The sequence below is a fragment of the Zalophus californianus genome, chromosome 10 (genome assembly GCF_009762305.2).
Source record: "Zalophus californianus isolate mZalCal1 chromosome 10, mZalCal1.pri.v2, whole genome shotgun sequence".
In the NCBI taxonomy this organism is placed as follows: domain Eukaryota; kingdom Metazoa; phylum Chordata; class Mammalia; order Carnivora; family Otariidae; genus Zalophus; species Zalophus californianus.
Genome location: NC_045604.1, coordinates 59,381,389 through 59,407,500, shown reverse-complemented (window position 1 = coordinate 59,407,500; position 26,112 = coordinate 59,381,389). Strand labels below are relative to the sequence as shown.

The 26,112-nt window shown below is 45.6% G+C and overlaps 1 protein-coding gene across 1 annotated transcript in view; it reads right to left on the bottom strand.

Annotated features, from left to right (window-relative positions):
* The window catches only part of GPA33 (glycoprotein A33), a 45,128-nt gene that overhangs the window by 9,936 nt on the left and 9,080 nt on the right, over window positions 1–26,112 (bottom strand). Inside the window, exons 2-3 of the mRNA XM_027612581.2 lie at window positions 21,359–21,513; window positions 6,679–6,895 (exon numbers count right to left, since the gene is read on the bottom strand). Of these exons, the coding sequence (XP_027468382.2) occupies window positions 6,679–6,895; window positions 21,359–21,513 (372 nt within the window). The remainder of the gene's footprint in view (window positions 1–6,678; window positions 6,896–21,358; window positions 21,514–26,112) is intronic.

Here is a 26,112-nt window from a genome sequence, read left to right as displayed (position 1 = left end):
ACCATGACCGGGCAGGAGGCAAAGCTGTGGGGGCGGGGAAGGCACACTGACCCCCACAGCCTGGGCTGTGACCTGGAGGAAGAGTGGGAGTAAACAAGGCCAATAGTGGACGTGGTGGTGGTCAGAGAGAGGTGAGGGCCCTCCACACAGAGGGAACAGCGTGCAAAGGCCCTGAGGCAGGAAGGAGCATCAAGTATGCTTGAGACTTCAGGTAGTGCCCTTGGGGCTGGGAGTGGGGAGAACGTACAGTGCAGAGGGCTATTACTGAATCCCCTGTGGCAGGCCTGTCCCCTCCACCTCTTTCTTCAGACCCCTGGATGGTCTGCTTGCCCTGGTCAGTAGCGCCACCCATTGTACCATTCAGACTGCATGGATGCATGGTCACTGAGCATGCAGAGTGGCACAGTGCCGCCCCCCCCCCCCCCGCCCTGGAGTGGCTGGGGGAAGCTACCCAGGATGCACCTGGCCACCACTTCTGGTTTTTCTCTGAGACAGGCAAGGGGTTCTTGGGTGTGTGTGCCCCACAGCTCCTTCTCTCCTGAGGGCCACCAGGTGTGGGACAAGCGTGGAGAAAATAACAGCCCCCCCCCCCACACACACACACACACACCAGCCCCTGCTGCACAGTCCCTAAACCTAAGAGGCCCAAGCTTGGTTCACAAGCCACCTTTTTATATCCTGGTCCAGGCCCCAGGGACTGAAGCAGCCTGGGCAGGAAGAGACTGCTGCCTTCGGACCACTCTGACAAGCAGCCGTCTGCCCCGCGGGCCCGGCAAACGGGTACAAGCAAAGCTGAACACTGCTTCCCCAGAGACTGGCTCTAGGTCAGGGTTGATGAGCCAAGTTTGCCTCCTGAACTCTCCAGAGGTACAGGAACAGCCCTCTCCACGCATGAAAAGCACTCAGCCTGCTTCCCAGGTATGCCTTGACCAGGGGGCTACAACTTTCCCAGTTAGAGAGCCCGCCGGAACTATGACACCCCCAAAGAAGTGTCACATGGAGCCAGCCTCATACTTGGTGTGCATGACCATTGTCAAGCCTTTCTGTGACCAGCCTTCTCTGGGATCCGAGACAAAAAGGAGAGAGAACAGACCAAGGCAAAGGAGCATCTAGCATCTAGAGAAACATAAAAAAGCAAGCTGGACATATCCGGAGGCTTGCTTTGCCAGGAGAAATTACTAAGGCAAAGCCGTCATGCACTCTGGAGGCGGCAGTAGAGCTAACAAGAGACCAGCCTTACAAAGGAGTGTGTCAGGTTTTTGTCCGTACCCACCCCCAACACACACACACACACCTGGGGCCCTTACCCTCAGCCCCCAGGCTGTCCTCCCACCCCGGCTCACGCTAGGCACACCCCCCCAACTCTGTCCCGATCTTCTCTAAGGATTCCTTCCCCAGCCCCCCACCATCACAACCAGCGAGGACCTCGAATCAGCTCTAGTTCAAACAGCCCCTCCTGCGGGGCGGTGAGGCCTGCGGGGCTCCCGGAGATCTAGGGTTCTGGGTGGCCTCTTCCTACCCCCCAGACTGAAGGCGGCTGTACCTGGAGCCTTCGGGACTGGGCACCGCGCCGCTCCAAAGCCTGCGCCTCCCGCTGCAGACGCCAGGCGGCGCCAGAGGCCGGGGAGCCGCCCGGTCCCGCCCCCGCCCCCCCCCCCCCCGGAGCGCCGCGTGCGGGGGGGAGGGGGGAGCAGGGCCAGGTGGCTTCCCCCTGGTGACCCGCCCTGCGTGCTCCGCCCCCGTCCGAAAGCTCTCCGCTCCCTCAGTTTACTGTGAGGTCGCCCAGCCCCGTGTGGGCGGCCCCGTATAATTAAAGCCCTTCTACCTAAAAATAGCCCAGTAGCAAAAGCCTTTTGGAAACAAAACTTTCTTTTAAAGATTTTTACTGGATTTCTGAACAGAGAGTACAAAATGATTTCTCTCTCTTTCTTTTCCTCTCTCTCTCTCGTTGTAAAGCAAAACACTGAGTTCCGTAATCTCTGATTCAACTTGTGTCTTTGCCCTCCTAGTTAGCTAGTTCCTGTCTTAAAATGAAGCTGGCCATGGGAGGGAAGGAGGAATCGGACATTCACACGTAAGTGGGGTCTTGCTGCCTTTCCCCCAACCAGCTTGTTGCCAAAGGAAAGTGGGAGCTACTTAAGGAAGCCAGAAGGAGACGGAATCAGCCAGAAAAGGACCAGATCCGGAGAAGTGAGGAATGCAGCTAGGGGTCAACCAGGGCCATGGGTTTGGAGGAAGACCTACAGAATAGAAACTAAATAAAAATGTGCATTTTCTTGGCCTATAATATCTGTCCAAGGAGCTAACGCAAATAAAAATTAAGAGCTATGTACACAAAACAATTTGTTACAACATTATTCATAATGGCTTTGATTGGAACAGGCTGAAGGTTCAGCCAGGGACAGGGGACTCTATCCACTCAACCAAGTGGCAGGGAGCCTAAAGGACTTAGGTGCTAAGACAGCGGAAAGCGCTACCTGGTGAGAAATGAAAAGAGCAAAGTACCAACCCATTTGGCTACAAACTCAGTTATGGACATGAATAAGCATGTGCACAGGAGCCGGAAGTCAACGTGGACAAATATAAAACCTAGTGATACGAGTGAATGTTTTTCTTTTTTAGTTTCTCTCTCTCTCTCTCTTTTTTTTTCCTAATTAGTATTTTTAGGAGGGCAAGGCAAACACAGTTATTTGTTTGTCTGGGTTTGGACCAAGGTTGCTATAGCGGCAGGAGGGAAGAGTAGAGCTCCATTTCAACAACTAACAGCCTTCTGTGCGCTACAGATCTCGACCTGAGGGCCCTCCAGAGAGCAGGCCCCCTGCTCTAAGGGTCCTGGGTAGACAAACACATCAGGCACCCCAGCTAGATTGGGAGCAACTAAAACACGGCTATAAAAATGCTAGAAGATGATAATGTGTGATGGCGACAGCCTCGTCCATGAGGTGAGAGGAGCTGTGAATGTTCATTCCTAAAGGTCTAAGACCATCAAGAGCCCCCGCCGTGAAAACCCAGAGACAATGAGGCATGCACTCATGGGGCAATGGGGCTTCCATCTCCAGGACCCTAAGCAAAGACCTCCCACGTGGAAGAGCAGGTACAGAACCTCAGTTATCAATGAGTGATGTGTCCAAGATGCAGGTGCTCTGTGGACAAATGAGGGCAAATGGCATATCCAGAATTGGCTCGGCTCTGCCCCGCCAACCTTCTGTTGGCATGGATCCAGGAAGGGCAGAGCTCAAGTTACTGCCGGGGCCAGCTAAAACATCACTGGCAAGCTTATGTCTGCTATCAACTGACAGAGAGTGTACTTTGAAAAGGTAAGTAAACCTAGAAGAATTTGGGAATCATCCTCAACTGGATCAATTACTGGCCGGGGGTGGCAGGCTTACATGGCGGAGCAGTGCAGGGCTTTGCATTTGGGCCATCCTGTTTTGACAGAAGCTTGTACACTTTCTACAGGTGTCTCGAGCCTCAGTGTTCTATTAAACGTGTTAATACCCACTTCTACAGATGGATTGCAGAGATTAAAAGAGACCATAAATGTAAAGCTCTTAGATGCCTGGCGCATACCTGGTCCTCAGTAAATGGGAACTATTATGACCATGAATTTGTGGCAACTTTCCCACAGACCAAGGTCATTGCAAGTTGATGGTAGTTTTTCTCTCTATTTAAGATAAAACCCCTCTGTTTTCAGAGCAGGAGGACACAGAGAAACGGGAAATTTGGCTACATGGATGGGTGCAGGGTTGTGAAAGAGGTCCTGTGCCTTCTACAAACCAAAAAAAAAGGGCTCTGCATCTGTCCACGGGAGGCCTGGAATTCTGTTAGAGATCCCTTGTTATTGAAGGTCATTAAATCTGAAATACTTCTTCCTAGATGAGAGGACTTAATCTTTTTAATATGTCATTCCTTTGCAAATTAATTTGTAAGTTGACCATAATTCCAATCAACTTCTATTTTTAACTAAGCAAAGTGATTTAAAAAATTAACATGGAAGAATAAATGTGTAAAAATTGACAGAATTTTTTTTGGAAAAGTTTAGTAACAGAAGATATTACACAGTGCCAGGTATTAAAAGCCAACTATTCAAACACTGATAGCTCTAACTAAAAAAACAAAAACAAAACAAAACTAGATAGAGAGATAGATATGTCTGTATATATATATATCAACACTGAGTATAAACATACTGTAATCAAAACCATGTAATATCAGCATAGGAATAATCAAAAGAAAAGTGAACAAGAAAAGGAGTAAGAAAGCAGCCATTCTGTGTAAGAACTTCCTGTGTGACAAAGCTAGCATCCCAGTGGGATGATCAGTGTTTCTTTGGTACAGTGAATGATGCTGATGCAATTGGCTATCCACGTGGAAGAAAACAAAGTTAGACTCCTAGCATCCTATTTACAAAAATAAATTCCAGGTAAAATAAAGGTCTAAGTGTAAAAAGTAAGGCTTAAAGACATAAAAAAAGAACATTAAGTTCATTTTTATACTCCCAGAGGTGGTGGTACATGACAAGGGACCTCAAACACGTGATAGAAAACATCAGCATGATACAGATCGGGATTTCTCCTGTGCCTCAGAATTTCCACTACAACCTCCAGGGGAGTAAGTGTCCTCAATATTAAGGAGAAGCATGAGAAACATCCCAGCAGCCTTTCCAAGAGCGAATCCTTAGGTTATCAGTGACCCTTCTCCCACCCAAGCAAGAGAAGCCTGGAGGTTCAGCAGGAAGGAGATCTCTTTGAAGAGGACACTTAGGAATAAGGACCCATGAGCATTTCCTCTCCTTCTCTTGGGGGAAGGGAAGGAGGTATTTCCCCCATCTCGGGTCAAGCCAGGGAGGCACCAAAAGAATCCAACATGGAGAATGGGGTTCCCTACTGTTGGGAGCTGACATCTCTCATTCTCTGGCTGAAGCTCACTGAGTGACAGAAACCTGTAAGTTCTTCAAGTGCTGATCCTGCAGCGTGAGGATGGAAGGGCTCTATAGATGCTTCTGGGTCCCTGGGGATCCCCCTGAGGACTGTGGTGCCTGCCTGTTGCCAAGAGAAGCAAGAGAAACCGGCTGGAGCAGGCTGCAATGGCAGGGTGGGGGTGCGGGCTGATTCATGTCATGAAGGGGGTTGCGCCCAAATGGGGGTAGTAAAGCTCATTAGTGGCTAGATTAACATTTTGATTTAGACTGCACTGAATTTTTTCTCACCTAACAAATTAACAAAATTTACAAAAATTAAAAAGATTGATAACATTCAGTACTGGTAAAGATATGGGAAAACAGGCGTGCTCATAAAATGCCATAGCAATGTAAGTTGCTTTGAGGAACGTAGTTTGTCGGTATGGATTTATATTTAATGAAGGCATCGTCTTTGACCCAGAAATCCTACTTTTAAGAATCTATCCAATAGAAATAAAAACAACAGAGTGGAAGAATATCTATATGTATCAGTATTGTTCACACACAAAACTGGAAACAGCCTGAGGATATCCATCAGGATGGAACACTTGAATAAATCATAGTACATCCACGTGATGGAATGTATGCTGCTAACAGGTAGATATATAGGTATTGATCTGGAGAAATATGCATGAAACATTACCCAAAAAAATATTGCCAAGTGATCTTTATAATATGATCTCTCTTTTTTTTTTCCAAAGGAAAGGAAAGAAAGAAAAAGTGTGTGTGTGCATGCACACTTGCATAGTTGAAAAGGACGTGGAGAAAAGTATGGAGGAATATTGCCATTGGCTACCAGGCTGGTGGTAAGATGGAAGGAGATGGTTAATTATTCTCTCTTCGGGGCTACATTGTTTGATTGACACAATGCTTCAAAAAGCCAGGCAGCCACTTCCCGCAATTTAAAAAAATCGCACTAAGGAGTATAAATGGAAAAAATAAAGGAAAAATGATCCAACATTTTGGTTTAAAGCATTGCTACCTTCCGGGGTGGAGGCCATTCCTTATATTGGACCTAGAGGAGCCATTCATTAAAATGCATCCAGTAACTGACTCTGAGTCAGGTGCCTACTTTTTCTGGGCCTCTTCTACAAAATGAAGATACTAAAGTAGGTGATTGTTCCGAATCTTCCAAAACTATAAGCTCCAACAATAAGTTATCTGTATGAAAAGAATGTCATCTTGGGACATATTTCAAAGGTAGTAGAGCCTGATCTTCGGTGTGTGGTTGGGGCCCAGGGGTGGAGAGATGCTGGTGTGAAGGGTTTCTACTGATTAGCTGGATTTATGACGGGGAAGTTCACAATCTGGCTCTCAGCACCAAAGGAAGGCCCGGTGAGAGTGCTTATTTAGGATCTAGGATTTCCCTTTTTCTTCTCCCTAATAAGTTTGCGATGAAAAGGAAGGGAGCTGTGTTATGGGGAAGAGCGCTGGATAGAGCATGGGCAGAATTTCCCAGGCTGACCCCGGGGCCACTCCAAACCAGCCTCCTCCACTGCCCTGGAACTGTGTGCCATTGGTGGGCCACTCAGAATAATCTTCGGTTAAAAAGGGAAGAGCCGCCCCCTGCCCAGGCAGATGGGATGAGGGGAGGAGTCTGAGCTCCTGGTCAGGTCTGGCTGCCTCTGACTTTACCTTCCCACAAGGGCGCTTCTTCTCTGAGCACGCCTCCCTGCCCCACCTCCCTGCCACCCCAGGAAGGAGACAGAGACACTCACCGAGGACCAAGAGCCGGATGCGTGACTTAGAGGTTCCCACCAGGTCTGACATCAGGGAGACTGAGCACTCGTACGTGCCGTTGTCATCCATGGTCAGCTGGTCAATGGTGATGGAGGCGTCTGATTGCTCAGCATTGCTCGATATGTTGACGCGGTTCTTGTAAAGTTCACCATAGATGTAGCTTTTCAACAAAAATTGCCAGGTGAGCACCCTTTCCTGGGAGGAAGAAGAAACACCACTTGACCTTACCCCAAGTCTTGGCATGGTGCTTTCAGCCTGTGCTGAGTAGCCTCATCCACCATTTCCCAGGCCCAAAGGGCTGACTCAGCAACCCCTCAGAAGAAACAGCTCTAATATGTAGTGCCCATTTGTGGGTTCCTCTTATAATGTATGTGTCCTTTTAATGAAAATACTAAAAGACCAGGGCAGATAGGCAGTTCCTAACACAGAAGCACAGATGGATAAAGGGCTTTCTCAGATCCCCACACCTTCACCTCTGGTAACCTCTGGCATCTCTCTTACCCATTCGATTTCAAACTGTTCTCACTCATTCAGACAACCAGAGTTTAATGAGCACCTATCACGTGCCACACATTGTGCTAGGCGGCCGCCATTGGCTCCCAAGCCCACTTTATTTACTTGACTCTTGCCTTTGGAATTTATTTATTCACTGATCTACTCATTGTTTACCAAAAAGAACATGAAACTGGCTAAGATCACTACTTTCTAGCCAAACTGCCCAAGTACAAATCCCAACTCTGCCACTTACTAGTCATATGACCTTGAGCAAAATGTGACTCCATTTCCTTTTCTACAAAATGGAGATAAAAACAATAACACCTATTTTATACAATTTTTGTCAGGATTAAAGTATATATGCAAAACAGTTCGGGCATTGCCTGACACGGTAGGTTTTCTGTTAAGTGCTAGACATCATCGCTACTGAGTGTGATATTCAAAGATGAATAACTCATGATTTCTGCCCTCAAAGGATAAATGTTATGACACCCTATGATTAGCTACGGGGCCTCAGAATAGAGGCATTACATCTAAACTGGGAAGTCTGGGAAGGCTTCCTGGAAGAGTTCCCAGAAGACAGTGGCTTGGATCCTGAAGGACAAAGGAGAACCGGCCAGGCAAAGGGCTAGGGGGTTGGGGTGGTGCACATTGCAGGAGGACAGATGCATTTGGCATTTTAAGCAAAGGGAGAACATTGAAGAAAGACCTAGGAGTGGGAAGCTCTGGGTCAACCCCAAGTGGTTCAGTATGAATGGAGGTGAGTGTGTGAGGGTAGGTGGAAGATGAGCATGGGCAGATAGTAATAAGGATCATAGGTGCTCTTTACTGAGTGTGTGCTCTGTGCTGGGTACTATTCCAAGCACTTTGTGTGTATTATCTCACAACACTGCCATGATGGAGGTATTATGATTACACCCATTTTACACATGAGGAAACCAAGGCACCAAGAGGTTAAGTACCTCTCCCAACTTCACGTGGTTAACCAAATGGCAGGGCAGGGATTTGAACCAGACATCTGGTTTCAGAGCCCGGACCCTGGCGATTCTGCATTGCCAGACTGCAGGCACTGTGTATACGGGACTGAATCGGTTGCACTTTTTCCTGAAAGCACTAGAGAGCCACGTATTTTAGGAAGTTAACTCTCAGCACAGGGTGGGAAATGAATTAGAAGGAGAAGCAAAGGCAGTTAAGAAATGAGTTGAGCAATTCAGATGAAAAACGATGGGTCTTTGGATCAGGCTGTGGCAGTGCAGATGGGAAGGATGAAGTGAATTTGGGGAGGGTGAACAGGGTAGACCGATGGGACTGGGAGTCAGGGAGTGGCAGACCTCAAGGGGGAGGGTCTTTGGCCTGAATATCCCGGGTATACAGTGATGTCACTTCCAAGAGAAGAAACACCTAGACAGAGAATGTTTTAAGAAAAAATGATGCATTCTGTTTAATAGGTGATGTGCCTGAAGTGTCGAAGGGACACCCAGGTGGAGCTCAGTAGGAGTGGACAGGGCAGCTGAGTGCACCTGGGAATGAAGGTTTGGAAGTCAGTGACTTAGATATTAACTGAGCCATGGGCTGGAGGAGGCCACCCCAGGTAAATGAGTACGGCATGCCAAGTCCCCAGCGCACTTCATTCTGAAAGGTCGGGGAGAGCTCAGATGGATCAGAAGAAAACCCAAGATGGGACTGCCAAAGAGCCAAGGGAGGAAGATTCCGAGATGGGAAAGTGGTCAATAGTGGGAAATGCTAGCGAGAGATGAAACAAGAGGAAGCCTTAATGAGTACATTGAATCAGCAAAAGTTGCCAGTGACATCAGTGGGTTGGTAGAGGCCAAAGGCAGAGCAGGCTTGGGTAGAGAAGGGAGTGTGGAGACACAGTGCAGGTCTGATGCTGCACAGGTCCTTTGGGCAAATTAGGACAAGGTGCCCTAGTTTTTGGATCGACACAGCCTGTGCCAGGGCACGTGAGCTGGCTACTGGAGTGCAGGCTCCCTGGGCTGGGTACCCTTGTGCAGGGCATTACTGCAACTGCCCTGGGAGGGGCCGGTAACTCATGGGAAGCTTGGCTGAGAAGGGGAGGAGCATCAGGGCGGGAGAGGAGGAGGTGTCTTGAGCTGAGGACCAGCCCACGAATGCAGATCCTTCCCAGCTCAGCTCTTTTCTGACGGGCTGGCTCTGCCTGGGGCTCTTGATGCCCCAACCGTTCTCCCAAACACAGCTATCCCAAGGCTTCCTCCCTGGATCCCACACCCCCGCCCCCTTGCCCGGACCTGTCACAATAATCTCCTTGAGGATACAGATTTAATCCCTTCTCCGCACCCTTGCTTACTCTCAAGGGGATTGCCTCAAATCCTTTTGGAAGTGGGGGATCCATCAGTCAACAGAAGAACTTTAGTGTTTATTAAGCACTCAGAAAAGTGCCTCATGAGACCTTACATCTGGTTGGCTGAATACATGTGATGGTGAAAGAGACAGCCTTCAGTTTCTTCAAGCTAAAGGCTGCAGCTTCCCTCTCTAGGTTTTACCCTGAGATTCTGGAAATAGATAAGACCTGTGCCCATGGCCCATCAGGGTCCCCAGGGCAATAGACAACAGGGTGCATCAGGCAGGATTTACTCTCCTTCCCCTGGGTCCTGCTGCTCTAGGCCTTGGGTGTCCTGGGTCACCCCTTCTTTCCTGTCAGGGAAAAAGGTAAATGCTTTCACTCTGGGTATTCCAGGGACCTAATGCTTACCTCTGGCAGGCACATTTGCATTTTTTGTTTCTTTTTTCTTTTTTTTTTTGTTTTGTTATTAAGTAGGTCCACACCCAGCATGGAGCCCAACACGGGGCCTGAACTCAAGACCCTGTGATCAAGACCGGAGCCCAGATCAAGAGTCCGGGGCTTACACTGAGATAACACCTTACACCAGTTAGAATGGCAAAAATTAACAAGGCAGGAAACAACAAATGTTGGAGAGAATGTGGAGAAAGGGGGAAACCTCTTACACTGTTGGTGGGAATGCAAGTTGGTGGGAATGCAAGCCACTTTAGAAAATGGTATGGAGGTTCCTCAAAAAGTTAAAAATAGAGCTACCCTATGACCCAGGGACTGCACTACGTGGTATTTACCCCAAAGACACAGATGTAGTGAAAAGAAGGGGCACCTGCACCCCAATATTCATAGCAGCAATGTCCACAACAGCCAAACCGTGGAAGGAGTTGAGATGCCCTTCCACAGATGATGGATAAAGAATATGTGGTCCATACATACAATGGAATATTACTCAGCCATCAGAAAGGATGAATACCCACCATTTGCATCGACATGGATGGAACTGGAAGGGATTATGCTAAGTGAAATAAGTCAAACAGAGAAAGACAATTACCATACGGTTTCACTCATATGTGGAACATAAGGAATAGCATGGAGGACATTAGGCGAAGGAAGGGAAAAATAAGGGGGCGGAAATCAGAGGGGGAGACGAACCATGAGAGACTATGGACTCTGAGAAACGACCTGAGGGTTTCAGAGGGGAGGGAGGTGGGGGGTGGGGTAGCCCAGTGATGGGTATTAAGGAGGGCACATATTGAATGGAGCACTGGGTGTTATGCGCAGACAATGAATCATGGAACACTACATCCAAAACTAATGATGGGAGGGGGCGGAGCAAGATGGCGAAGGTAGGAGACCTGGATTTCGTCTGGTCTCAGGAATTCAGCTGAATAGGGATCAAACCATTCTGAACACCTACGAACTCAACAGGAGATCGAAGAGGAGAGTAGCAACAACTCTCTGAACAGAGAAGCGACCACTTTCTGGAAGGTAGGACGTGCGGAGAAGTGAATCCGAGGAGATATTCGGGAGGATAGACGGCGGGGGGGGGGGGGGGGGGGGGGGGCCTCCGTCGGCCGCATCTGGCAAGTGCTAGAGCCGCGGAGCACAAAATCGAAACTTTTAGAAGTCGGGTCCGCTGAGGGACGTCGCTCCAGTGGCTAAGCGGGGGGTGGAAACCTCGCTGGACAGTGTGGTCTCAGGACCCTCGGGGTCACAGAAAGACCGGGGGTGCCTGAGTGCGGCAGAGCTCCCAGGTATCGGAGCGGGGGAAGCCGGCTGCAGAGACGGAGCCGAGGCGCGGGCTCTCAGCTCGGGGTTGCCATAAACTGTGATCCGCGGCCCAGCTGGGACACTTTGCCTCCAGCAGGGACCCAACAAGTGGCAGAGCCGGGGAGACTCCCCTTTCTCCCCCCAGGAGGAGCCGCGCGGGAACGCACCGCAGGGATCTGCTGGGTTTGGAGACTCCACACGGGGTCGGGTGCCAGAGATAGAAATGCTCGGTCACAGGCCGGGTGAGCACGGAGTGCGGCCGGAGACCGGGGACACGGGAGTGACTGCTTTTCTCTGGGGGCACACTGAGGAGCGGGGCCCCGAGTTCTCAGCTCCTCCGAGTGGAGATTGGGAGGCCACCATTTTCACCCTGGTCCTCCAAAGCTGTCCCGAGAGGTTGCAGGGAACAAAAGCTCCTGAGAGCAAACCCGAGCAGCTTCCTTAGACAAGACCAACAAGGGTGGGGCAATTCAGCCTCCGGCAAAGACATTTGGGAACCACGGCAACAGGCCCCTCCCCCAGAAGATCAGCACGAACAGCCAGCAAGCCAAGACCAAGTTTACCGATTAAGGAGAACGGGAGAACTCCAGCGCTAGGGGAATACTGCATATACAATTCATGGCTTTTTTTTACCATGATTCATTAGTTCATCAAAGTTAATTTTTTAACTGTTTTTTTTATTTTTCTTTTTCCCTTTTTCAACCAACATCTTATCAATCCCTTTTTAAAATAAAAACATTTTTTATTTTTCATTTTTAAAGTCATATTTTATCCCTTCATAGAAGTTACCCTTATTTTTGGCATATATATATAAGTTGTTCTCTCTTTAAAATTTTGAGATACAGTTTCTTCTAACAGGTCAAAATATACCCTAAATCACTAGTGTATGGCTTTGTTCTAGTCTCCTGCCTGATCACATTCTCTCCCTTTTTTCTTTTTTTTTTAAATCTTCTTCTTTCTTTTTTCAAACAACTTACTTATCAATTCCTTTTATAAAATCTTTTATAATTTTCATCTTTACAGTCATCTTCCATCCCGTCATTGTATCGACCCTTATTTTGTACATATATGTCTTTCTCCTTTAAAATTTTAGGAGGCACTTTTTTCTAACAGACCAAAATACACCCAAAATCTAGTGTGTGGCACTGATCTATGCACCAGCCTGATCGTATTTGATCATATTCTGCTTTTTTTGTATTGTTCTGTTTTTGTTTTTATCTTTTTTCTTTTTTTTTTCTCTTTCTTTTTTCTTTCTTTCCCTTTCTTTTCCCCTGGTTTCAGGTCTTTTCTGATTTGTATACAGTATATTTGCTGGGGACGTTGTTAACCTGTTAGCATTTTGTTCTCTCATTCATCTATTCTCCTCTGGACAAAATGACAAGACGAAAAAAATCACCTCAGCAAAAAGAACAAGAGGTAGTACCGTCAGCCAGGGACGTACTCAATATGGACATTAGTACGATGTCGGACCTAGAGTTCAGAATCATGACTTTAAGATACTAGCTGGGCTTGAAAAAAGCGTGGAAGTTAAGAACTAAAATCTAACCAAGTCGAAATCAAAAAGGCTATTAATGAGCTGCAATAAAAAATGGGGGCACTAACTGCTCGGATAAATGAGGCAGAAGAGAGATTCAGCGATATAGAAGACCAAATGATGGAAAATAAAGAGGCTGAGAAAAAGAGAGAGAAACAACTACAGGATCACGAGGGCAGAATTCGAGAGATAAGCGATACGATAAGACGAAACAACATTAGAATAATTGGGATCCCAGAAGAAGAAGAAAGAGAGAGAGGGGCAGAAGGTATATTGGAGCAAATAATAGCAGAGAACTTCCCTAATGTGAGGAAGGAAACAGGCATCAAAATCCAGGAGGCACAGAGAACGCCTCTCAAAATCAATAATAATAGGTCAACACCCCGACATCTAATAGTAAAACTTACGAGTCTCAGAGACAAAGAGAAAATCCTGAAAGCAGCTCGGGAGAAGAGATATGTAACCTACAATGGTAGAAACATTAGACTGGCAACAGACCTATCCACAGAGACCTGGCAGGCCAGAAAGGACTGGCAAGATATCTTCAGAGCACTAAACGAGAAAAATATGCAGCCAAGAATACTATATCCAGCTAGGCTGTCATTGAAAATAGAAGGAGAGATCAAAAACTTCCAGGACAAACAAAAATTAAAGGAATTTGCAAACATGAAACCAGCCCTCCAAGAAATATTGAAAGGGGTCCTCTAAGCAAAAAGAGAGCCTAAAAGCAGCAGAGATCAGAAAGGAACACAGACAATATACAGTTACAGTCACCTTACAGGCAATACAATGGCACTAAATTCATACCTTTCAATAGTTACCCTGAATGTAAATGGGCTCAATGCCGCAATCAAAAGACACAGGCTATCAGATTGGATTCAAAAACAAGACCCATCGATATGCTGTCTGCAAGAGACTCATTTTAGACCCAAAGACACCCCCACATTGAAAGTGAGGGGGTGGAAAACCATTTACCATGCTAATGGACACCAAAAGAAAGCTGGGGTAGCAACCCTTATATCAGACAAATTAGATTTTAAAACAAAGACTGTAATAAGAGATGAAGAAGGACACTATATCCTACTTAAAGGGTCTATCCAACAAGAAGATCTAACAATTATAAATATCTATGCCCCTAACATGGGAGCAGCCAATTATATAAGGCACTTAATAACAAAAACAAAGAAACACATTGACAACAATACAATAATAGTGGGGGACTTTAACACCCCCCTGACTGAAATGGACAGATCATCTAAGCAAAAGATCAACAAGGAAATAAAGACTTTAAATGACACACTGGACCAAATGGACTTCACAGACATTCAGAACATTCCATCCCAAAGCAATGGAATACACATTCTTCTCTAGTGCCCATGGAACATTCTCCAGAATTGATCACATCCTAGGTCACAAATCAGGTCTCAACCGGTACCTAAAGATGGGGATCATTCCCTGCATGTTTTCAGACCACAATGCTTTGAAACTAGAACTCAGTCACAAGAGGAAAGTTGGAAAGAACTCAAATACATGGAGGCTAAAGAGCATCCTACTAAAGAATGAATGGGTCAACCAGGAAATTAAAGAAGAATTAAAAAAATTCATGGAAACCAATGAAAATGAAAAAACAACTCTTCAAAATCTTTAGGATACAGCAAAGGCAGTCCTGAGAGGAAAGTATATAGCAATCCAAGTCTTTCTCAAGAAACAAGAAAGGCCTCAAATACACAACCTAACCCTACACCTAAAGGAGCTGGAGAAAGAACAGCAACTAAAGCCTAAACCCAGCAAGAGAAGAGAAATCATAAAGATCAGAGCAGAAATCAATGAACTAGAAACCAAAAGAACAGTAGAACAGATCAACGAAACTAGGAGCTGGTTCTTTGAAAGAATTCACAAGATTGATAAACCCCTGGCCAGACTTATCAAAAAGAAAAGAGAAATGACCCAAATCAACAAAATCATGAATGAAAGAGGAGAGATCACAACCAACACCAAAGAAATACAAACAATTACAAGAACATATTATGAGCAACTCTATGCCAGCAAATTAGATAACCTGGAAGAAATGGGTGCATTCCTAGAGATGTATCAACTACCAAAATTGAACCAGGAAGAAATAGAAAACCTGAACAGACCTATAGCCACTAAGGAAATTGAAGCAGTCATCAAAAATCTCCCAAGAAACAAAAGCCCAGGGCCAGATGGCTTCCCAGGGGAATTCTATCAGACATTTAAAGAAGAATTAATACCTATTCTCCTGAAACTCCTCCAAAAAATAGAAATGGAAGGGAAAGTTCCAAACTCATTTTATGAGGCCAGCATTACCTTGATCCCAAAACCAGACAAAGACCCCATCAAAAAGGAGACTTACAGACCAATATCCTTGATGAACATGGATGCAAAAATTCTCACCAAAATACTAGCCAATAGGATCCAACAGTACATTAAAAGGATTATTCACCATGACCAAGTGGGATTTATCCCTGGGCTGCAAGGCTGGTTCAACATCCGCAAATCAATCAACGTGATACAATACATTCACAAAAGAAAGAACAAGAATCATATGATCCTCTCAACAGATGCAGAAAAAGCATTTGACAAAGTACAGCATCCTTTCTTGATCAAAACTCTTCAGAGTATAGGGATAGAGGGTACATACCTCAATATCATAAAAGCCATCTATGAAAAACCTACAGCGAATATCATTCTCAATGGGGAAAAGCTGAGAGCTTTTCCCCTGAGGTCAGGAACGCAGCAGGGATGTCCACTCTCACCACTGCTATTCAACATAGTATTAGAAGTCCTAGCCACAGCAATCAGACAACAAAAAGAAATCAAAGGCATCCAAATCGGCAAAGAGGAAGTCAAACTCTCACTCTTTGCAGATGATATGATACTGTATGTGGAAAACCCAAAAGACTCCACCCCAAAATTGCTAGAACTCATACAGGAATTCAGTCAAGTAGCAGGATATAAAATCAATGCACAGAAATCAGTGGCATTCCTATACACCAACAACAAGACAGAAGAGAGACAAATCAAGGAGTCGATCCCATTTACAATTGCACCCAAAACCATAAGATACCTAGGAATAAATTTAACCAAAGAGGCAAAGGATCTGTACTCAGAAAACTATAAAATACTCATGAAAGAAATTGAAGAAGACACAAAGAAATGGAAAAACGTTCCATGCTCATGGATTGGGAGAAGCAACATTGTGAAGATGTCAATGCTACCTAGAGCAATCTACACATTCAAGGCAATCCCCATCAAAATACCATCCACTTTTTTCAAAGAAATGGAACAAATAATCCTAAAATTTGTATGGAACCAGAAGAAACCCCGAATAGTCAGAGGAATCTTGAAAAAGAAAAGCAAAGCTGGCGGCATCACAATTCCGGACTTCCAGCTCTATTACAAAGCTGTCATCATCAAGACAGTATGGCGCTGGCACAAAAACAGACACATCGATCAATGGAACAGAATCGAGAGCCCAGAAATGGACCCTCAACCCTATGGTCAACTTATCTTTGACAAAGCAGGAAAGAATGTCCAATGGCAAAAAGACAGTGTCTTCAACGAATCGTGTTGGGAAAATTGGACAGCCACATGCAGAAGAATGAAACTGGACCATTTCCTTACACCACACACAAAAACAGACTCCAAATGGTTGAAAGACCTAAACGTGAGACAGGAGTCCATCAAAATCCTAAAGGAGAACACAGGTAGCAACCTCTTCGACCTCAGCCGCAGCAACTTCTTCCTAGAAACATCGCCAAAGGCAAGGGAAACAAGGGCAAAAATGAACTATTGGGATTTCATCAAGATAAAAAGCTTTTGCACAGCAAAAGAAACAGTCCACAAAACCAAAAGACAACCGACAGAATGGGAGAAAATATTTGCAAATGACATATCAGATAAAGGGCTAGTATCCAAAATCTATAAAGAACTTCTCAAACTCAACACCCAAAGAACAAATGATCCAGTCAAGAAATGGGCAGAAGACATGAACAGACATTTTTCCAAAGAAGACATCCAAATGGCCAACAGACACATGAAAAAGTGCTCCACATCGGTCAGCATCAGGGAAATCCAAATCAGAACCTCAATGAGATACCACCTCACACCCGTCAGAATGGCTAAAATTAACAAGTCAGGAAACGACAGATCTTGGCGGGGGTGTAGAGAAAGGGGAACCCTCCTACACTGTTGGTGGGAATGCAAGCTGGTGCAACCACTCTGGAAAACAGAATGGAGGTTCCTCAAACAGTTGAAAATAGAGCTACCATACGATCCAGCAATTGCACTACTGGGTATTTACCCCAAAGATACAAATGTAGGGATCCGAAGGGGTACGTGAACCCCAATGTTTATAGCAGGAATGTCCACAGTAGCCAAACTGTGGAAAGAGCCCAGATGTCCATCGACAGATGAATGGATAAAGAAGAGGTGGTATATATACACAATGGAATATTATGCAGCCATCAAAAGGAGTGAGATCTTGCCATTTGCAACGACGTGGATGGAACTGGAGGGTGTTATGCTGAGTGAAATAAGTCAATCGGAGAAAGACATGTATCATATGACCTCACTGATATGAGGAATTCTTAATCTCAGGAAACAAACTGAGGGTTGTTGGAGTGGTGGGGGGGTGGGAGGGATGGGGTGGCTGGGTGATAGACATTGGGGAGGGTATGTGCTACGGTGAGCGCTGTGAATTGTGCAAGACTGTTGAGTCGCAGATCTGTACTTCTGCAACAAATATTGCAACATATATTAAGAAAAAAGAAAAAGAAGAAAATAGCAGGAGGGGAAGAATGAGGGAGAGTAAGTCAGAGGGGGAGACGAACCATGAGAGACGATGGACTCTGAAAAACAAACTGAGGGTTCTAGAGGGGAGGAGGTGTGGGGGGATGGGTTAGCCTGGTGATGGGTATTCAAGGGGGCACGTTCTGCATGGAGCACTGGGTGTTATGCACAAACAATGAATCATGGAACACTACATCAAAAACTAATGATGTGATATATGGTGATTAACATAACATTAAAAAAACTAATGATGTTCTGTATGGTGACTAACATAACATAAAAAAATAATAATAATAAATAAATAGTCCGGTGCTTAACTGACTGAGCCACCCAGGTGCCCCCACATTTGCCTTTTAAAAGTAGACCTCACTCTGGAACTTACTGAAACACCATGGAAAAGACAACTGTTAGCCTAATGGGCTATATACTTCCCTGATGACCATATGCAGGTACATGAACAAGATCTGGCATCTGTTTAGGGACCTGTTTTGTATGACCCCCAACCCTACACCCATCCTTTCTTTTTTTCTGTACTTCAACAACAACAACAACAACAACAACTAAGGTTGTAGAATTACAAAATTCCTTCCACCTTGGAACCTTAAGTAGGATGCCCTCAACTGATTTTAGTCCTTTGGGAGTCAATGTGTGTTGCTGCTTATTTAAATACAGTTCAGCTAGAGCTCCAAGAGTGGCCGGTATTTTAAAATAAGTATCTCATTTTTTTTAAATGAGGAGTAGGCACCTGAGCAGGGAACCTCGGGTGACTTAATTTAGTTCCCCAGTGCCTACTCAATGGAAGAGCTGGGTTTTTATTCTTGAAGAGACTCATGGAAGGGCATGTTTCTTATAGGGTCACATACTAATTTTTTTAAAAGATTTATTTATTTGAGAGAGGAGAGAGCACACGGGGTGGGGGGGCAGAGGGAGAGGGAGAGAGAGAATCTTAAGCAGACTCCCCCCCAATTCCCTGTGAGTGTGGAGCTCGACTAGTGGCTCATTTGATCTCATGACCCTGAGATCATGACCTGAGCCAAAACCAACTCAACAGACTAGGCACCCCTAGGTTCACGTACTAATTTGTATAAAAATGTCCTTGGTGCAGCTTATGCCAAGTAATTATGAAAACTGTTCTTGAGTATCATGTGAAGGTTACGAAGTTGGAATAGGCAAGTCATGGGTGTGAAAGCTCTCATTTATCCACCTCATTTAATTTTTAGCTTTGTAGCTGACGTCTCTATTTTCCTATTTTAGGACAGCTGAAGTGTCCTGACACCCTTTCTTAAACCTGAATTTATGTATGGTGGGGCCATGCGAGATATTTTTTGTGATTTTTTTATTCCCCTTTTTGTATATGTAATATGAAGCAAAGGATGAAACATTGCTCTAATGGTTTAACAAAGGAGGAGAATGAAAGACCCTAATTTCTGGGTGGAGAAGTCAGTCTCCTTCAGTGTGGAAAAGTAGATCAAGACTGTTCTCAAAAGTTCTTCTGTGTTATTGTACCTGACTTTAGGATCCAAATTTTTTTTTGGCCAAGTCATGCCTTTCCTCCTGGAATTGTAAGTGGGACACAAGACTCGCACTTTTTCACACTGCGAAGTACATATTGTTACAGAGAACATACCAGAGCCTTTCTCACTGTTAAGCAAATAATGCCTCATGAATATATGATCTATGCAGAAACTCCTGCAGTTTTACCTGCTGATGCTGGCTGTCTGTTGGAGAATAAATTTTGAATGTGTTCTTCTTCCTCCCACCCCCAAAAATAAAATAAATAAAAATAAAGTAGACCTCACTCAAGCTTATGAATAGATGCTCCATTTCTAATAATTAGAGAAATGCGAATGTGATTTTAAAAAATGAGATACTTTTTTCACTTACCAAAACGGCAAATATCAAACAGTTTGGGAATACTGTATGTTGGAGAAGTAGGTGCCCTCATATTGTTGGTGAACGTGGAGATTGGCATGACATCTAATGAGAGCAATCTGATCTTATTTATCAAAATTTTAAATTCACATACCCTATGACTCAAGTTCTATTTTTAATAATTTATCCTCCATGTATATACTTTATATACACATTTCTGCCATATATGTGTGTTATATATGTCCATAGACATTCACATAGAGATATTTACTGCAACATTATTTGTAGCAGCAAAATACAGGAAACAAATCAAATATGCATCATTGGTACATATAGTCCATTCATAAAATGGAACACTGTGCAAATATTTAAAAAAAGAGACAGATTGCCTCTAGGCTGTTGGCTAAGATCAAGGGTAAAAAATGAGATAGGTATGAATGTATTGACATATGAAAAGAGCTTATATAATAAACGTACTGACATATGGAAAGAGCTTCATGACATGTATTAAGAGAAAAAAGCCAAGTGCAGAACAGTGTGTGTGTAGTCTATGTAAACATGCATATTCATATATGTATGTTTGTATATGTGTACAGCTTGTATTGAAGGCCACCCCAAAACTCGGAAGAGTGGTTCCCTTTGGTGAGGGGAACAGGAGACTGGGAGTTCACGGTATGGGGTAGACATACTTCAAGTATTACTTCTTAATCTTTAGTCATATGCATGTGTTACTTAAGACACACACGTACACACAAATGAGCACTCAGGTTCTGCTGGGGGGAGCACAGAATGGAGGCAATTTGGTGGTCTCTATGAAATTATCAGAGCATTTACCCTTTCTGGGAGTGTATTCTAGCAGTATACCTGTCCACACACAAAATGACATATGTAAATGGTTATTCTTGGTAATTGGAAGATTGGGAATAAAAAAGTGCCTATCATTATGGGGCTGGTTAAATAGTAACAGTGTCTCCTCACAGTGGACTCCTATGACGCTCTTAAAGAATGAGGGAGCTCTCTATTAACTGATGGAGAAAGCTCTTCAGGAACTATGTGGAGTGAAAAATGCAAGGGGCAGAACAGTGCCTGGAATGTGCTACCTTTTGTGTAAAAAGAGGGGGAAATAGGAACAGACATACGTGCACACAAAACATGCTAACATTTTCTTGAATTTGCATAGAGTCAATGGAAGGATACACAAGAAATTAAATTGGTTCTTAGCTGAGAGTAATATTCAAAATACATAACCAACCAATCAGAATAGAGGCTGGTCCCAAACAACCAGAACCAGTGAAAATCGGCCTTGCCTACAGGTGGAGAGTGCAGGGGGGAGGGGCGGAGGTGGTAGGAATAGAAGGATCACGGTAGACAGGAGGGGCGAGGACGGGAATGAGACTTCCCAATGTTCGCTTTCGATGATGTTTTAATTTTGGACCCGTGGGACTGTATTACCTATTTCAAAATAAAAATAAAAAATAAAATACAATGTCTTCTATATTCCCCAAAAGAACCTAGACAGAAAAAAAACAAACAAACCCCAAAACACTATTAAGTAAAATCTGACCTCAAGGAGAGCTCTGTGCTAATCAAAGGGAATGACTGTCTCAAAGGATACAATTTAGGTAACTTGAGGCTGACCAGCAGAAGGATATTTTAGGGAAGGTCACTTTTTCAAAATAAAGGTGGCATAATATGCCCCTCACTGGGTCCGACACTCACCACTCTCTCCCCACCCAGTCCAGCTTGGGTGCTGGTGTTTATTCTAACATTTATTGAAAGACTTGTGGTCCTTGCCCTCTAAGAGGTCGTGGTCAGGTAATATTCATTCCCATGATACCCTCAGCTTTTTAAGGATCCTTACCGAGTGACTCCTTAGAAGCTTGTCCCATTGGATAATTCCATTTCGGTCGGAGGCCGATGTGTGGTAGGTGCATGGAAGGGTAACACTCTTTCCCCGGGCAGCCCGAAGAACATCCTGTGGGGTTTCCACAGAGATGGCATTGACAGTTGCCCAGACTGGAAAGAAAGTGGGAAATGGGAAGAAGTAAATGACATGGCAGAGCCACTCATTGCCCAGAGGACCTCTGAGGGAATGCCCAGTGACATTTTCCTCCTGCAACCACAACTAGACACACTACAACTGTGATCTTGGCCATGGCACACCCTCTGTTCTCCAAGACTGAAGTGAAGACGGTCGTGTGCCTTGGTCCACCCTACACCCATCCTGCAACATCACCAAGAAGTTAAATGCATTGTATGGTAGCTAAAAGCCCAGCTTTGCACCTCAGTCCCACCTCTTACAAGCTGTGTGAACTTTTCTCATCCATAAAATAAGAACACCAATACTTCCCAGAGTTGTCGGGAGAACTTAGTGAGATAATATTTATAAATACATTTTTTTTTTTTTTAGTCTCTGTCTCATAGAAAGCTCTTGGTAAATAATCCTCACTGCCTTTTTTTGTTGTGATGATAATGTAGTCCTACATTTAACAAATTTTTATGGAGCACTTAAATGTGGTAAGGAGTTTTATAAATAAGATTAAATGAAGGTAAAGAGATAGAGGGTATTCCCAGGTGAGTTTATTCTACATAAGTTTACCAGGAAAAGGTGAGAAAAGCAGTGTGGCCACACCAGTATCTCCCATCATGTATATTCATCTTTCCACATGATGGTGACTCCTTCATCTGTGTCCCCTCCTCTTGAAAATGAGTAAGCTGGGACTAACAGCATGAGGGGCACCATATGGCTTCTCATGCTAACTTGTAAGAGGCCATAAGATTTGCTTGGTCCTCTTGAGATGCTCCCTCTGAGAACCCAATAACATTCTGTGCGAAAGTGAAGCAGCCACATGGAAAGCCCACATGCAAGTATTTGGGACAGAGCTCCAGCTGAGGTCCCTTGGGAGAGCCAGCATCCATTCCCAGCGTGTGGATGAGCATGCTCAGCTGTCTAGGAAAGCAGGGCTGAGCTGTCCTTGCAGAGCCTGCCCAGAGAGAAGATTCATGAGCAAAATATACACTGGCATTGTTTTAGGACACTAAGTTTTGGGGTGATCTGGTTTGTAGCAATAGATGGTTGAAACAGAAAGCCATGCAGATACCTGTCATGAGAACTTTCTAGGCAGAGTAAAGGTGGCCCATGTGAGGAACAGCAAGGAAACCATGTGGTTGGAGGGGAGGGAGGAGGAGAGATGAGGCAGAGAGGTGAAGTCTCAGGTCACATTGGGCCTCATAGCCCATACTTAGGACTTCTTATTTTTCTTTGGAGGAGGTGGGAAGCCCTTGGAGGGATTTAAGCTCAGGTAATATACTTGACATACATTTTTAAAGGCGCATCCTGGCTGAAGTGAGGTGCAAGGAAGGAGGAGATTGGGGAACAGAGTGGAAGCAGGGCAAGCAAACAAGAAGCTCTTCCAGTTGTATGGGTGAGGGTTAATGGTGGCTTGGGCACAGGTCAGGGGAGTGGAGGTGGGGAGAAGTGATCCGAATTGGAATGTATATAGAAAGTAGAGCCAATGGGATTTGACTGCAGATTAGATTTGACATATTAGAGGAAAAGAGAAGTCAAGGATGGATAAGGGGTTTGGCTGAAACAACTGGAAGGATGGAATTGTCATTTATGGAGATGAGGAAAACCCAGAGGGGCAGGTTTTAGGGGGAAGATCGGGAGTTTGTCTGTGGACATGTGAAGTTTGGGATGCTTATTAGAGACTCAATAGAGGCGTTGAGGAGACAGTTCCCTGAGGAGGTCACTGAAGGCCAGAAGATGGGGAAGAAGACAGAGAAGCACACAAAGACAGGGAAGGTATTTGGGGATGGAGCCCTGGGGCACTACAGCGCTTGGTGGTGGAGAAAATGAGGAGAAACCAGCAAGGGAGAAGGAGAACTGGCCAGGGGGCTAGGAAGAGAGCCCAGGAAAAGTGGTTCCCAGTGGCCAAGCAGGAAAAGTGTTTCGTGAAAGCAAAGGGGGTCAGCTACGCCAAAGCTGCCGATCTGTTGGGCCGGGGAACTGGGAACTGAGGGGTGACCGCTGGATGTGGTGACGTGGAAGGGACGAGGGGACCTTGGCCTGAGCAGATGCCATGGAGTGGAGATGGAGCCTGGCAAGATGGGCTCAAGAGCAAGTGGGTTGAGAAGAGGGCAGTCTTTGCCAAAGGGACGTGGGGGTTAAAGGAGTCTGTGGGGTCAAGAGAGGTTTGTGCCTTTTAAAAATATATGTTTGATGATTTAAAAAAAATTTTTTTTGATCCTGCGGCCCTCATGTTTTTCTCTTCTATGCGATCTTTGCCTCTCAGCGGGTGTGTCAAAAGTACCAGATGGGACACCTAATCTGCGATTAGACAAGTAGGAGCAGAGAAGTTCATTTCGAGAAACTTCCAACCACCTACCTCCCTTCCTCCTTCCTTGTGTGGGTCTACACTGGGTATCTCCTTTCTAGTGGTTCAGAAAAGGGTAGGTTCTGCCATCCTGCTGCAGCCTGAAAGCTGTGGGTGCCCCGTGCTCCAGAAAGATGCTTTCTCACCCTCGCCACCCCCCTGCTCTCTTCCTCCAGGCTGAGCCCTTCTCCTGTTCATGAAGAACATCCACCTGATGCCCAGCTAATTCCCCCACAAGGGGCTACAAACGAATAGTTCAGGGTTGTGTTAACCTCCCTCAGGATAGACAAACTGGGAGAGTGAGTGCTTTTCACCTCCAGGAAGAAGTCAAAATCTCCCAGCACCAGAGTAGTTTGCTGAGGAAGAAGTTTAGAGCGCATTCACTGTCCCAGAGGAAATGTCCACTCTCCCCGGCAGAATCAGTACTCACAAGTACTCGCCTCCTAGGACTTCTGTCTCATGCAACTTTATTACACGTTACACCAGAGTGGCCAAATGCAGGAACCAAACTGCCCGGGCTGCCATCCTCATTCTTAACTTTTTCTAACTGTGTGACCTTGGCCACCTTAATTAACTTTTCTGTGCCTCAGTGTTCTCAACTCTAAAACGAGGATAACAAGATTACCTAACAATATTGTGAGGGTTGAATGACTTACCATATTTAGCGGGCACATCATCTAGCCCGGCATGCAAGCCAGAACCATACCAGCACTCTCTACTGTCACGTCTTTCTGCTCTGCGACTCTGTTTTCTTCATCTCCACATCCCCAGGGCTCAACAAAGTGCCTGACATAGGAGGTGCTCAAGTAAGTGGTCTTTGACAGCAAATACGTGAGTGACAGAGAATTTAAGTTTAAAAGATGGGGAGGACTCACAACCAGAGAAACTTGTTGGAGAACCTGTCTTACAGATTGCTAGAAAATGTCCAAAAAAAAAAAAAAAATCAAATAAAGGGTCAAGAGAGCCCCCAGAGCAAGATGCCTCAGAAGGAAACGACATAGGTCATTTTTTTAAAAGATTTTATTTATTTATTTGAGAGAGAGAGTAAGAGACAGAGATAGCGAGAAAGAGCATGAGTGGGGAGAACAGGGAGAAGCGGCTCCCCGCTGAGCAGGGAGCCCGATGTGGGGCTTGATCCCAGGACCCTGGGATCATGACCTGGGCTGAAGGCAGACGCTTAACCGACTGAGCCACCCAGGCGTCCCGAGAGAGGTCATTTAACCTCCCTAAGAGGGCGTGGTGTGGGGACGCCCGGCCCCAAGCCTTGCTGATTGCTTGTAAATAACGAAGGTTTGTTAAGAAGATAATAAACCATCTCTTGAGAGCTAACCAGAAAGTAATACATCCAAGGAGGATAATGAAATGCTTGCGGCATACACAGCACATTATGGGAACCCTTGGGAAACTGGCAGTTAATGCCTCCACTCAGGCAAATCCATTTGCTCAGAGAAACCACATTCTTAGGGAGGAAGGGCTGGAGGCCAGAGGTGTCCCAGCCTGCCCTAGGACGAGGCCGGGGCTCTTCGCTGAGAAAGTAGGGGGCCCCTGGCTGGGGAGGGCCAGTTCACACAAGCGGGCTGGGTCGTCCTACCTCCGCTGGGGTCGGTGCAGGGCTGCGTGGCTGGAACTCAGTTCTGGATGGATGTTTAGGAATCTGCAAATTCCAATCAATTCAATGCATTGTTCATAAGGTCGTGGTCCTAGGCCCCCTCTAGCAAGGCACTGGGAAAGTGATCAGAGGCATGTTCACGAGCCACCTCTTCCAGAAAGCGCTGGGACCATCCCAGCCCAGCTTGCAGGCTCGCAGGCTTTCCGGAGCTGCATCTGGTGGCACTCCGCACGCGCACACAATTCTCACGTCGCTGGGGTTTGGGGCAAGGGGGCCTCCTCCTCTCAGCGGAGAGTATGCCCCTTCTAGCAGGGTCTGTGTCTTGAGTTTCTCTTGTGTCTACTCTTTGACAGTTCCTACCTCAAGGTTTCTAGAGAGCTGGGTGCTGATAAGACCTTGTGGATTCGGGGGCCTGGGGCACAGGCCCTGCCCAGGAAGCAGGCAGAGGTCACTGTCAGTCAGCCGCCTAATGGAGCCTAATTAAGTGTTAAGGGCAAGGGTTAAGGAAGTAAAGTGGAGAAGTTGGGGGGGGGGCTCTGCCACCTGAAGAAGGCTTGTAAAAGAAAGGCTTACCAAGGAGGTGGGACTTGAAATTGCCCCCAAGGGAGTCACTTCACTACGTTGAACTTG